The 15,423-nt window shown below is 45.6% G+C and overlaps 1 protein-coding gene across 1 annotated transcript in view; it reads left to right on the top strand.

The window, feature by feature from the left end:
- The window catches only part of nwd2 (NACHT and WD repeat domain containing 2), a 241,164-nt gene that overhangs the window by 189,030 nt on the left and 36,711 nt on the right, over nt 1–15,423 (top strand). The window contains exons 5-6 of the mRNA XM_072496551.1: nt 1,454–1,598; nt 14,505–15,094. Coding sequence (XP_072352652.1) covers nt 1,454–1,598; nt 14,505–15,094 — 735 coding nt within the window. The remainder of the gene's footprint in view (nt 1–1,453; nt 1,599–14,504; nt 15,095–15,423) is intronic.

Genomic DNA, 15,423 nt, shown 5'->3' on the forward strand with positions numbered 1-15,423 from the left:
CCCCTCAAGATGCGGAGAATTCCGCACCTTTGGGGCGGCGCGATGCCGGACTGATTCGCGCCGTTCTTTGTGCCGGTCGGCGGACATCACGCCGATTGCAGAGAATCCCGCTCCAGATCAGTAACACGAATAAAGTAGTAGCTTTATACCTAGGTTGTACTACGGTTTACAAAATCTGAGTTGTAGATGAGGGACAAAGCAGTTTGTCAAGAAGTCATTTACAGCACTAAAGGTGGACAGTCAGTCCATTGGGTCTATGTCGGCTCTCCATGGAGAAAGACAGTCAGTCCCATTTCCCTGCTCTACCCCTATAGCCCTGGAAATTAAATTATTTCAAATGCCCATCCAATTTCCATCTAAAATTGTTGCTCATCTCTGCTTCTAACATCGTCATGTGCGGCGAGCTCCAGGTCATTACTGCTCACTGTATAAAAAACATTCTTCCTCACTTTCCCCCTGCAAATTGCCCAAAGCCTTAACCTGTGTCCCCTATGCCTTGAACAGATGGATAACAAGAAAAGCTGTTCCTTGTCCACCTTATGCAAAACTGCCATAATCTTGTACAGTTCTATCAAATCTTCCCTCAACCTCCTTTGCTCCAAGGAGAGTGTTCGCAGTTCTCCAACCTAAACTTGGAGCTAAATTTCTCATTCTTAGGAACCATTCTTGTAAATCTCATCAGCACCCACTTATGACCACTCACATCCTTCTTAAATTGTGATGACCAGAACTGGACGCAATATTCTAGTTGGTGCCCAACAGGAGCTTTATAAAGGCTTAGCATAATACTGATGTTTTTGTTTTCAAGGCCTCTGTTTATGAAGCCTAAGATCCCATATACTTTACTGACCAATTTCTTGAAATGTCATCCACCTTCAAAGGGCTATGCACATGCACACCCAGGCCCCTCTATCCCTGCACACTCTTTCGAACAGTGCCATTAAGTCCAAATTGCCCAACAATTTAATTTCACGCATGTTGAGCAATATAATGCATCCACAACTTACACATCAACCAAAGTGGTGTGGGCAAGTCTGGAATCAATGGCAATTGTACCTTAAAAATTCACTCCCATCACCACCAGTGCATATGTGTCCCACCAGTGCAATGTATACCATCCACAATATACATTGCAGCAACTCACCAAGGATTCTTCAGCAGTACACTCAAACGACTGACCTCTACGATCTGGATGGAGAAGGGAAGCAGGTGCATGCAGGGAAACCTACACGTTTTGCCCTGAGTCACACACCCATTCTGACTTGAAAGTTTATCACCATTCCTTTATCATCCTTGGAAATCTACACAGGAATACCTAACCATCAGAAGTTCCGTGGTTCAAGAAGGCAGCTCGGCACAATCTTCTCAAGAGAAAATAGGGATGGGCAGTAAACACCCACATCCTACAAACAAATAAACAAACTAAAAATACCTTTCACTTTGTGTTGTGTAGATGGATATAACTGTAAATTCTCCTGATATCAAAAAATGGATGAAAATATCAGAAGAGATCAAGAACCTTTTCAAAACTGCTGTAACCTTACTCCAGCAACGAGGAACGATGGATAGTAGCAAAGCCAAGAAATATCTCTGCTCAGGTAAGAATTTTGTTTTGTTTTTCATTGCTACTATGAGACAAAACTGTAAATTGAAGTCATATTATTAGAAGGAATGTACTTTTAAAATACCAAACTTACATCAGCATGTCAGTAATACTTAATTCTTACACTTAACAAACTGAATTTTCACAGAAATAAATGAAGTAACATTTTCTTCAAAGTGTCACATTTTACTCAGTAATGTGCAGGAAGCATTTTAATAATTACCATGCAATTTCTAAAGTAGTATCCTGTTCCAAAACCAGATATCAAAATATCGAAATATTTTTGAATATGTCTGGAGATCAGTTTGAAGGTATATCTGAAGAGCAAGATAAAATTAGCTTGTGCTGTAGGTAACTCCTTAAACTTGTGTTTCCCTGATGACCAAAACGAGATTGTAGATTTAAGTCAGCAAAGCAGTTCCTTATCTCAGGTGTGAAAAGGTTCAATAGCTTTTCTCTTTCTCTCACGCAGACAAAAGAATTGTGTGCTGCAAAACACAGGTTGGGTATTGCTCCTACTTTCACCCACGGCTGCGACTTCAGCCAGAAATGGTGACTGCAGCACATGCACACAACTCTGGTGCTGATCGCACCTGATGCCATTTTATTGAGGTTGTTAGTGCAGATGCTGGAAATATGTAGAGTAGGCAGATCATGAGTTACTCAACACGTAATGCTGATTTGACTCCAGTGATGCCATTGTTGACCTGAATGTTCCAGTTAATGCCTTCTCTTAACTTTGCATAACTGAACATGCAGCATGACAGGCAGAACAAGCAGAGTAGACACAGAGGAAGACAAGTCACTCAAAGTGGAAGGAGAGGAAGAGAGAAAAAAAAGTGCTCTCAACAGGAAGTCCTATCCACTCAAGGTCTTCAGGGAGTAATTCTCCTGCCTCAACCTCAGCAATGAACAGTGTACACAGTCTCCATTTCACTGAGGCTTCCTTCCCAACTGAGGACCCTGGGATACGACATCCTGCCTGCCGTGAACTGCTGGTCAATCAGGGGCAAGCAGCATTTGAACTCAGCAGTGGCACAGAGGAGACCATGGCTGCTACCGGCGTTAGGTGTCAGTTGCGATGCCAACCCACCTAATTTTCAGATCTTCCTGCCTCTTTCATCATCTCCTGGCAGGGCCAAAATGATTCTGCCCCAATGCCTGTTTTAGGTCACTTGTCCTTAATCCCTGATTATAATCGCCCCATCATTGTTGGCCATTCCTTCAGCTGCCTCGACCCCTAAGATTCTGAATTTGCTGCTTAAAGCTTTCTGCTTCTTTCTCTCATTTTTACCCTTCAAGAGGCTCCAGAAAACCTACCTCTTTGTCCAAGCTTTTGGTCAACAGTTGCCATATCTCCATAGGTGCTTCAGTGTAAAAATTTGTTCATTAATGCTCCTTTGGGCATTTTACTATATTACAGGTACAACATAAATATAAGTTGTTGTCACTGACATAATGACAGAGATGAACAGGATAGGTACTGCAGTCATCCACAAGGGTCATTTTTTTAAACTTACACATTTTTTAAAAACTTTCGCACTGCTGCCTCACGGCGCCGAGGACCCGGGTTCGATCCCGGCCCTGGGTCACTGTCTGTGTGGAGTTTGCACACTCTCCCCGTGTCTGTGTGGGTCTCACCCCAACAACCCAAAGATGTGCAGGGTAAGTGGATTAGCCACGCTAAATTGCCCCTTAATTGGGAAAAAAAGAATTGGACACTCTTTAAAAAAAATAATAATTTGAGGACTTCCGGGTGCGGCGATGACCAGCTGAGTCGCACGTTTCGGCAGCTCCCGGTGAAACGGACTTTTGGGCTCTTGATAGGAGCCCCAACGGCTAAAAACACTGTGCGGTAAACCAGAAGGGAATCCCCCCTGGATACGGATGAAAAAAGGAGGAGAAAGTGGCCGGATTGCAGTGGATCCTTTAGAACAGCGGCAAGGAAGGCAAGCAAAAACCAAGATGGCGTCGGAAGGTGGCAGTTTAACATGGGGCCCTGAACAACAAGAGTTCTTGAAATGCTGTGTGGAAGAGCTCAAAAAGGAAATGAAGAAAGAGCTGTTGGCCCCGATACCACAGGCAATCGAAGGGCTAAAGGAGGAACAAAAGACCCAGGAGCGGGAGCTTTGGGTCGTGAAGGCAAAGGCAGCCGAGAATGAGGACGACATACAGGGCCTGGTGGTGAAGACGGAGACGCATGAGGCACATCAGAAACGATGTGTGGAAAGGTTGGAGGCACTGGAGAACAACGCAAGGAGGAACAACCTGAGGATTCTTGGTCTTCCTGAAGGTGCGGAGGGAGCGGACGTCGGGGCATATGTGAGCACGATGCTGCACTCGTTAATGGGAGCGGAGGCCCCGGCGGGTCCGTTGGAGGTGGAGGGAGCATACCGAGTGATGGCGCGAGGACCGAGAGCAGGAGAAATTCCCAGAGCCATAGTGGTGAGATTCCTCCGTTTTAAGGATAGAGAAATGGTCCTTAGATGGGCAAAGAAAACTCGGAGCAGTAAATGGGAGAACGCGGTGATCCGCGTTTATCAAGACTGGAGTGCGGAGGTGGTGAGAAGGAGGGCGAGCTTTAATCGGGCCAAGGCGGTGCTTCATAAAAAGAAGATAAAATTTGGAATGCTGCAACCGGCAAGACTGTGGGTCACATATCAAGGGAGGCACCACTACTTTGAGACGGCGGATGAAGCGTGGACTTTTATTGTGGAAGAAAAACTGGAATGAGCGGGTTATTAAAAAGAACGTTTGAACAAAGTGGTGGGGCGAATGTGGGGGGCGAAGAGGGGGGTTAAAAAGGGGGGAAAGAGGAGTTGTATGTACTAATCCTGCGATGTGGTAACTTTTCTCTCTTCCACAGGTGGTGATGGGGGGAGGAGGGGAGGTGGAGGAGATGGGGCGTTGGCCATTGGGGGCGGGGCCAAGGGAGAAGCGCGGGCTTGGTTCCCGCGCTATGATAATCATGGCGGGAATAGAGAAGCAGGAAGGAGGGGGCGTCATACGGTGCGAGCCGAGGTCACGGGGGGAAGCCGAGGTCGGCCAGAGTTTGCTGACTTCTGGGAGCAACATGTTTCCTCCCCTATCTCCAAGTCTACCCAGTGTGGAGCGTGATCCGAAATGGCTATAGCCGTATACTCCGTTCCCCTCACCTTCGGGATCAACGCCCTTCCCAGCACAAAAAAGTCTATTCGCGAGTAGACTTTATGGACATAGGAGAAAAACGAGAACTCCTTACTCCTAGGTCTGCTAAATCTCCACGGGTCTACACCTCCCATCTGCTCCATAAAATCTTTAAGTACCTTGGCTGCTGCCGGCCTCCTTCCAGTCCTGGACTTCGACCTATCCAGCCCTGGTTCCAACACCATATTAAAATCTCCCCCCCCATTATCAGCTTTCCCATCTTTAGGTCCGGAATGCGTCCTAGCATCCGCCTCATAAAATTGGCATCATCCCAGTTCGGGGCATATACGTTTACCAAAACCACCGTCTCCCCCTGTAGCTTGCCACTCACCATCACGTATCTGCCCCCGTTATCCACCACTATAGTCTTTGCCTCGAACATTACCCGCTTCCCCACTAATATAGCCACCCCCCTGTTTTTTGCATCTAGCCCTGAATGGAACACCTGCCCCACCCATCCTTTGCATAGCCTAACCTGGTCTATCAGTTTCAGGTGCGTTTCCTGTAACATAACCACATCTGCCTTAAGTTTCTTAAGGTGTGCGAGTACCCGTGTCCTCTTTATTGGCCCGTTCAGCCCTCTCACGTTCCACGTGATCAGCCGGGTTGGGGGGCTTCCTACCACCCCCCCACCCCCCACCCCCCCCCCCCTTGTCGATTAGCCATCCCCTTTTTCCAGCTCCTCACCCGGTTCCCACGCAGCTGTATCTCCCCCAGGCGGTGCCCCCCCGCCCATCCCCTCCCATACCAGCTCCCCCCTCTCCCCAGCAGCAGCAACCCAGTAATTCCCCCCTCCCACCCCCCCCACCCCCCCCCCGCTACCCTGGAGAATGGACATGGAACTAATGGCAGATGAGGGGGTGTGTCTAAGGGTGAGGGGGTGCATTGAAAAGTACTTGGAACTCAATGATAATGGGGAGGTCCAGGTGGGAGTGGTCTGGGAGGCGTTGAAGGCGGTGGTTAGAGGGAAGCTGATATCAATAAGGGCACATAAAGGGAAGCAGGAGAGTAAGGAACGGGAGCGGTTGCTGCAAGAACGTTTGAGGGTGGACAGACAATATGCGGAAGCACCGGAGGAGGGACTGTACAGGGAAAGGCAAAGGCTACATGTAGAATTTGACTTGCTGACTACGGGCACTGCAGAGGCACAATGGAGGAAGGCACAGGGTGTACAGTACGAATATGGGGAGCAGGTTGCTGGCACACCAATTCAGGAAAAGGGGAGCAGCGAGGGAAATAGGGGGAGTGAGGGATGAGGAAGGAGAGATGGAGCGGGGAGCGGAGAGAGTGAATGGAGTGTTCAAGACATTTTATAAAAAATTATATGAAGCTCAACCCCCGGATGGGAGGGAGAGAATGATGGGCTTCTTGGATCGGCTGGAATTTCCCAAGGTGGAAGAGCAGGAAAGGGTGGGACTGGGAGCACAGATCGAGGTAGAAGAAGTGGTGAAAGGAATTAGGAGCATGCAGGCGGGAAAGGCCCCGGGACCGGATGGATTCCCAGTCGAATTCTATAGAAAATATGTGGACTTGCTCGCCCCGGTATTGACGAGGACCTTTAATGAGGCAAAGGAAAGGGGACAACTGCCCCCGACTATGTCTGAAGCAACGATATCGCTTCTCTTAAAGAAGGAAAAGGACCCGCTACAATGCAGGTCCTATAGACCTATTTCCCTCCTAAATGTAGATGCCAAGATCCTGGCCAAGGTAATGGCAATGAGAATAGAGGAATGTGTCCCGGGGGTGGTCCACGAGGACCAAACTGGGTTTGTGAAGGGGAGACAGCTGAACACGAATATACGGAGGCTGTTAGGGGTAATGATGATGGCCCCACCAGAGGGGGAAACGGAGATAGTAGTGGCGATGGATGCCGAGAAAGCATTTGATAGAGTGGAGTGGGATTATTTGTGGGAGGTGTTGAGGAGATTTGGTTTTGGAGAGGGGTATGTTAGATGGGTGCAGCTGTTGTATAGGGCCCCGATGGCGAGCGTGGTCACGAATGGACGGGGATCTGCATATTTCCGGCTCCATAGAGGGACAAGGCAGGGATGCCCTCTGTCCCCATTATTGTTTGCACTGGCGATTGAGCCCCTGGCGATAGCGTTGAGGGGTTCCAAGAAGTGGAGGGGAGTACTTAGAGGAGGAGAAGAACACCGGGTATCTTTGTATGCGGACGATTTGCTACTATACGTGGCAGACCCGGCGGAGGGGATGCCAGAAATAATGCGGATACTTGGGGAGTTTGGGGATTTTTCAGGGTATAAATTGAACATGGGGAAAAGTGAGTTGTTTGTGGTGCATCCAGGGGAGCAGAGTAGAGAAATAGAGGACCTACCGTTGAGGAAGGTAACAAGGGACTTTCATTACCTGGGGATCCAGATAGCCAAGAATTGGGGCACATTGCATAGGTTAAATTTAACGCGGTTGGTGGAACAAATGGAGGAGGATTTCAAGAGATGGGATATGGTATCCCTGTCACTGGCAGGAAGGGTGCAGGCGGTTAAGATGGTGGTCCTCCCGAGATTCCTCTTTGTGTTTCAGTGCCTCCCAGTGGTAATCACGAAGGCTTTTTTTAAAAGGATTGAAAAGAGCATCATGGGTGTTGTGTGGGCCGGGAAGACCCCGAGAGTGAGGAAGGGATTCTTACAGCGTAGCAGGGATAGGGGGGGGCTGGCACTACCGAGCCTAAGTGAGTATTATTGGGCCGCTAATATTTCAATGGTGAGTAAGTGGATGGGAGAGGAGGAGGGAGCAGCGTGGAAGAGATTAGAGAGGGCGTCCTGTAGGGGGACTAGCCTCCAGGCTATGGTGACAGCCCCATTGCCGTTCTCACCAAGGAACTACACCACAAGCCCGGTGGTGGTGGCTACACTGAAGATTTGGGGACAGTGGAGACGGCATAGGGAAAGACTGGAGCCTTGGGGGGGTCCCCGATAAGAAACAACCATAGGTTTGCCCCGGGGGGAATGGATGGGGGATATGGAATGTGGCAAAGAGCAGGAATAATGCAACTGAAAGATCTGTTTGTGGATGGGAAGTTCGCGAGTCTGGGAGCGCTGACCGAGAAATATGGGTTGCCCCAAGGGAATGCATTCAGGTATATGCAACTGAGGGCTTTTGCGAGGCAACAGGTGAGGGAATTCCCGCAGCTCCCGACACAAGAGGTGCAGGACAGAGTGATCTCAAAGACATGGGTGGGGGATGGTAAGGTGTCAGATATATATAGGGAAATGAGGGACGAAGGGGAGACTATGGTAGATGAACTAAAAGGGAAATGGGAAGAAGAGCTGGGGGAGGAGATCGAGGAGGGGCTGTGGGCAGATGCCCTAAGCAGGGTAAACTCATCGTCCTCGTGTGCCAGGCTAAGCCTGATTCAGTTTAAGGTATTACACAGGGCGCATATGACTGGAGCACGGCTCAGTAAATTTTTTGGGGTGGAGGATAGGTGTGCGAGGTGCTCGAGGAGCCCAGCGAATCATACCCATATGTTTTGGTCCTGCCCGGCACTACAGGGGTTTTGGATGGGGGTGACAAAGGTGCTTTCAAAAGTAGTGGGGGTCCGGGTCGAACCAAGCTGGGGGTTGGCTATATTTGGGGTTGCACAAGAGCCGGGAGTGCAGGAGGCGAGAGAGGCCGATGTTTTGGCCTTTGCGTCCCTAGTAGCCCGGCGCAGGATATTGTTAATGTGGAAAGAAGCCAAGCCCCCGGGGGTGGAGACCTGGATAAATGACATGGCAGGGTTTATAAAGCTAGAGCGGATTAAGTTCGTTCTAAGGGGGTCGGCTCAAGGGTTCACCAGGTGGTGGCAACCGTTCGTCGAATACCTCGCAGAAAGATAGATGGAATGGAAAAAAGAAGGCAGCAGCAGCAGCCCAGGATCGGGGGGGGGGGGGGGGGGGGGGAGGAACCAGAAGGACTCTCAGGGTTGTTAATATATACTGTATAATATGTATAGGTCGTTGCGACAGATAATTATATATTGGATTGTTAAATTATATTTTTGGAGAGTGTTACTTGTGATAAGGCAGTTGCCAATTAGGGTTAGTTTTCATTTTTGTTATTTATTATTTATTCATTTTTTGTTTATAAAATAGGTCATTGCTATTTGTGTTGTTATAATATTGTGTAAAGGATGCACAATGTACTGTGTTGGTTGACCAAAAATTTTCAATAAAATATTTATTTTAAAAAAAAATAATAATAATAATTAAATTCTGAAAAGGCAATCTGTGGAACTAGAAGACGAAGGAATGCATCTTAAGTCCACAGTTGCTGCAGGCACTTTCCTACTACATTGTCCGTTCCAGCCACGCCACCAGACAAACCTTTGGGCCACCACGAGAGGCTGGACTGGGAGTGTGGTGTTTGTTCCAACAAAGCTGCTAGGTCTTTGGCTCCGAGGTCAACCAGAAACTTATGTAAAGTGAGTTCTAATGGAATTAATGTCTAAATCGGAATCTGCTAATGTGAACAGGGACCTTGGGCTGGACTCTCCGCCCCGCCCCGCCATATTTCCATTTTACCCCGCCGCCGGGATGCTCCGTTATACCGGCTAGTCAATGGGGTTTCCCATTCTGGGGCAGCCCCACGCCATCGGGAAACCCCCGGGCTGCCGGCAAAATGGAGCATCCCGCGAGTGGAGAATCCAGCCCCTTGTTTGAATTTCAAAGCAGATACTGCAATGTGTTGCCAGTATAAAATTCCTATCGTATACACAGGGGCTGGTTTAGCACAGGGTTAAATTGCTGGCTTTGAAAGTAGACTAAGGCAGGCTAGCAGCACGGTTCAATTCCCGTACTAGCCTCCCCGAACAGGCGCTGGAATGTGGCGACTAGGGGCTTTTCACGGTAACTTCATTTGAAGCCTACTTGTGACAATAAATGATTTACATTTCATTTTCATTTTCATTCATATAAAAGAAAAAAAACATTAATCTTTGAATCATGATAATCATCAATTAGCTAGAAAACTGCACTCTACCCAGACTTTTGAACAAATATTTTGTTTTATTAACAGAGTGCCTGTTTAGTCACTGCTTTTACCCTTTGCTCAAAATTACCTCTGCCTGATACTTAGCCAAATATTCCTGCACCTAGTCATAGTCATGTATTGAGAGAATCTGGCCGAAGGTGTATGGGTTCTTCACTGAGCAAACGGTCAAAGTGATTCACCTATGAGTGGCTGTAGTCTCTGAATCCGGTCAGTTTTCCAATATTATCTGTAATCAACAGAATTGGTTGATGTTAGTTGCCTAATGTTCATTTTATTTTTTAGAATAGCTATTCATTGTCTCACCCTTGAAGTCCCTTTCTGGGATAAGCACACATTCAAACCAGAAATTTTCTTTATCTATGCACAGGAAGCCATTGTGGATTCATATACCAAACCTTGACATACTGTTGACCATGTATGTATATATTTCACAGACATTCTGTCCACATTTTTCCTTTTGATGTTAAAATAATTATTGGAATCTATAGTTTATTCCCATTGCTGGCTAGCCCCCACACAAATAATTTGGTGACTGTCAGTTATCTGGGCTGACATTAAAGAATGAATATTTGGGCAATTTATTGGAGCATAAAATGTAGTTTCAAGCAGGGTGGGAAGAAAGTCTAGAGATAATCAGTCGAGTTCAGAATGCCAGAAGCACATTTATAGGCTGGCACTCGTTTTCTGAGGACAAAAGGAATATGTTCAAGCCTTGCACTTTTCTAAACTACCCAGGAACTTTGGGAGCCTATGGTTGTCTGTTGCTTTCTACATGATAATAATAATCTTGATTCATGTCACAAGTAGGCTTACATTAACACTACAATGAAGTTACTGTGAAAATCTCCTAGTCGCCACACTACAGCGCTTGCTCAGGTACACTGAGGGAGAATTCAGAATGTCCAATTCACCTGACAAGCACGTCTTTCGGGACTTGTGGGAAGAAACCGGAACGCCCGGAGGAAACTCACGCAGACACTGGGAGAACGTGCAGACTCCACACAGACAGTGACAGAAGCCAGGAATCGAACCGGGGTCCCTGGTGCTGTGAAGCAACAATGCTAACCACTGTGCTACTATGCTGCCCTCAGACAGTGCCTCAGCCAATCAAAGTCAAACCAATCAGTGCCCTTTACTCCTGTAGGATAAATTGTTGTGATTGTTTAAAATTTGGCATTCTTGTGTTTGTCCTGATGAGTGAAAGATGAAAAATGTCTCTCTTTTCACTTTAGCATGACTTCTAGATGCACATCAAACTAACATCCATAGACATTCCCATGTCCATTAATTTAATCACCTCTTCAAAAAATTCAGTTTCATCAGACATGGCCCAACCTTTACAATTCCATGATCTCTCTGATCAGCTGAACATTTTCAAGGTGTTCAGCCAACCTATCCTTAGTTATAGGCTGTAGTGATTTCCAAACAACAAATACTAGACAAACAATTAATAATTGCCTGGTTACCCTCTCTTCCCTTTCTTAAATAGCAGAATGACATGCAGTTTTCCAATCTAAAGGGACAGTTCGGGAATCCTGCAAGGAGGAAGAGAGCTATGTGTGACAGAAATGGCATTTGGATATAGAGTATTTGTTGAGGGTGAACATGAGGGAAAGGCGTGATATTTGCAAACAATCAGGGCGAGTCTTATTGATGGATGGATACATGGGGATATAAGAACGTGCATAGACAAAAGGGATGGGTATACCTGCAAGGTATGTTGGCAAGAGGAATGATGTGCTAGTGTAGATTGGGAGGGTTTGGTGAAGTGGGGTACAGCTCATGACTATCTACCTTCCTTGGCAGCACTCCTTTCACTCTCCATCCCAATACCAACTGTTTCAACTTGCATATTCGGAGCATCTGTAAAATACTGGATATTGAGCTCTGACTGATGTGAATTTGATGGGGTACCTAAAAATCAGACGTTAATGAAGGGGCTATGTTAGAAAACTGTTAGACACACTTCACATTTTTCCAGCATTCCAATGCACTATCAGGCCACCCCAGCTGCATTCCGCAAACTTGACCCCCAAACTAATTTTGCCACTCTGGTTTGTCAAGTCTTATAAATATTAAAGTCCCCCATGATCATTGCATTCCTCTTGTTGCATATTCCTCTCTAATTTCATGGTTTATACATTGTCCAACTCGATAACTACCATTTCGAAGCTTGAAACTAATCCCACCAGTCATTTCTACCCTGTGTTATTTCTTAGCTCCTCCCATAATGATTCTGCATCATGAATATCTGTGCGCAAAACATTGCCTTGTTGATTTTATTAAGGATGATATATTGACATCTGAATACTGAAAACAAAAGATTAAGAACATTCCCCCTTGATTTATTTTGGCATTTTCTACTCACACCAACATTTGCTTCCATCCCCTTAATCCAATAGCTGGATGACAGTCATACAGAGACAGAAACTGCCAGCTGAATTCTAACCCAGGGCAGAGGAAACCTTTATTAATACAATTGTGCAATACCCATGACTCTAAATGTAAATGGCCAGGATTATTTTGCTCCCATAGTTTTTGGGTGGATTTGGCAAAGTGAGCAAAAAATCTTGCAAGAGTCCCAAATCGCATTTCACACTGATGTAAAAGCATGAGCGATTCTCCCCATGACCCCGACAGAATTGAAAGTGTGACTTTGTCATATGAGAGTAACTTTAAGAAATGGGTGTTTAAGAAATGTACCTTTAAGAAATGGGTGTTTATCAGTGATGTCAGAGTGTGGGTGGAGCTGGGCTGTCTGTCAGCTTTTTAACTTTTGTTTTAGGCTGTTTGCGGCAGGGTGTGTTTTAGTTTCGTTTTCAGAGCTGGATAGCTGCAGTCACAGCCAGAAGGGGTATCAGTCTCTCGCTCTGTAAGCTAAAAACTGTAAATCGATCTTTTGGAGTTTTAAAACTAATAACTGCTCTCAGTAGTGACTTTAACCTGATGTGCTTCTGTTTAAAGGTTTTTTAAGTCGTATGGATGTTAAAAGGACAGCTTCAGGATTAGTTAGTGTTGTATTCTTTGGGGGTTGTATTTGAATTAAGATGTTCACTGTATGTTTTAAAAAGGTTAACTTGAGTTCATAGAATAAACATTGTTTTGCTTTAAAAAATACTTTTCCATTTCTGCTGTACCACACCTGTAGAGTGGGCCGTGTGCTCCCCATACCACAATCTATTAAAAGTTGTGGGTCAGGTGAACTCCATGATACACTTTGGGGTTCTCTAAACCCTGGCCCATAACAGCTTTTAAAAGTGGAACTTGAAATCACTCATGTGGAAGTCAGAGTTCGATGAGACAAGGTGGCTCATGGTATTAGATTAATCTGGGGGATTTTAAGGAAACATCCACTGAAATTCACTTGGGTTCAGAGAGGAGTGTGTCTTCTCAGAGAGGAGTTTGTCTTGCCACAGTCATCTTGTGTGCTTAAAAGGAACTTTGTGTGTTAACAAGACCACTGTGGTTTGAGATGTACTTTGTAATCCGTGTCAATCTTAAAATCTATATGTAATTGTTAAGCTAAGGGGGAAGTAAAGGAGTATTGTATAATAACCCAACCGTTTATGTTTAATAAATGTTTTTTTTCTTATTGTTAAAAGTAATTAGTGGTCCTGTGACTCTGTCCCTCCACATTTTGTAAAAAAAAAGTAATTGTTGTGGTCTTTTGAGGCAGCGTTCCCGTCCAGTTATAACACCAACTGGGATTGTAACAGGAACATCATTTTCATACATTGACATCTCATTATCAGGCCTCTAAGCCTGAACCAGCCCCCCCACCCTCCCCAAAAGAAAGTCCATTCATGTCGGCATGAGGGTAAACTGGCGTGAATCACGACTGGTCACGCAAGGCATGCACCTGGCGAGCAGACCTCCCAGAGGAGCTCAGGTGAGTGCATCACTCAAGGGAAGGGGGTTATGCCCAGACACTGTCTGCTGGCACTGCCCCTTGGCAATACCCGGGCAATGCCTGGGGGCAGTGCCCAGGCAATGCCATGGGGGGCTACAAAGGAGGGCAGGGGGTTCCTGTTTAACTTTTGTGCACTAGTGCAGCCTTTAGAAATGGCACCCAAACTTCAAAAATCTAAGTTGCTGGCGGGCGGTCTCAGTCAGAACCCACCCTGCCTGTGTGACATTGTGGGACCTTCCCCTTGCCATCTTTTTACTATGCGGCGGATGAAATGACAGAGAAAGTCACCATTGGTGCCCGCGGTTTCAACGCCACTTCTCCTGCCTGCTATCAGCCTTTCCCAATACGCGCGTAAATTCCACCCATCAGAGATTGTAAAACAAAATCACACTCAGCCAGTATGTTCACTTAGTTACATTAAACTTGCCAAGATTGAATTGACATTTTGTTAATTAGTATGTTATTCTATTCATGAACTGCTAGTGCAGAACATTGTTAACTCTGGACAAGAGTACTTCAATCTAATTTCTCGTATTTGTACACTCAATTATTTCCCTCCTTGCTTAATTATTGCTGGCTTTGCATCAGTGTGGAAGGTTTGACATCTTGTGATGTAATTTTCTGTTCGCAGAGGTTCTTCCACTTCAGGGTTCTTCCATATAGGCAGGAGTCAGAAATCTTCCTGCAAGCTCCTTAGGTTGTCTTAAGGGCAAGAGTCCTTTAATTATGTTGGTAAAGTTCATCATTATCAAATAATGACTTACTGTGACCCTATGTTCAAAAGATACTGATGTTGGTTTTCTTTTCTTAAAGCAATCGAGGACGAGTTTGAGTTTGCTCTCGGAAACCAGACGCCGGCATTTCTAAGAAAGTGCGTGTGTTACATCAGGAAAATTGCGCACATTGACCGCCACGTGAAGAATCCGGATATGGGCCGATACACAGATATCATAGAGGTCAATGGAAAGTTTATACGAGACCCAGTTGCAAACAAAAAGCTTGAGAAGCTCAGGGACGAGTTTATTCCTACAATTGTTGCCTCATCCAACTTAAGAGTATACACGTCCGTTACCCACTGCAATATGAAACTTGGATATTCAGAGGATGTGGAGAACCACTATGTTGAAGGTCTTTGTAAACAATTCTACGATGATATGATTGATATTATCCAGTCTACAGTTCAACAAAACTTCGACATCGAAACGGACACACTTTATGATGAGGTTCTGCAGCACTTGTCCCTTTGTAAAATATACTCCTCTCTCTACCAACACCAATGTGAGGCTCTGAACCTCATACACAAATACGTACTGCCTTGTAAAGCAGCACACATCAGCCCACTTGTTGTCTATGGTGGACCATGCACAGGCAAAACACTTCTACTGGCAAAAGTGGCAGAAGAGGTAAAAGCAGCTTATTAATGTGTTGTAATACCTGATGATTTTATTGGATCAAAGTCCATTTACATATCATTCTAAATCCATGTTGGATTGAGTGAAAATAAACAGTAAAATAGTCTGAAATGTCAGCATAAAGAGTTCCACCTTCAAATATCATAAAAGTCGGTTCATGCCAGATTGTGGATGTAGTTTGGTTTAAATCTCTTTCACTCATCTATGATTTCTTAAATTTGTTAGGTCAGGCTAAAGATTAGCATTCTCATATTACTTCCAAATTTTGGTCTTGTCCAGATAGATTTAAATTGTAATAGCATTTCCTTTTTAAAATGGCC

The sequence above is a fragment of the Scyliorhinus torazame genome, chromosome 3, assembly GCF_047496885.1.
Source record: "Scyliorhinus torazame isolate Kashiwa2021f chromosome 3, sScyTor2.1, whole genome shotgun sequence".
Taxonomy (NCBI): Eukaryota; Metazoa; Chordata; class Chondrichthyes; order Carcharhiniformes; family Scyliorhinidae; genus Scyliorhinus; species Scyliorhinus torazame.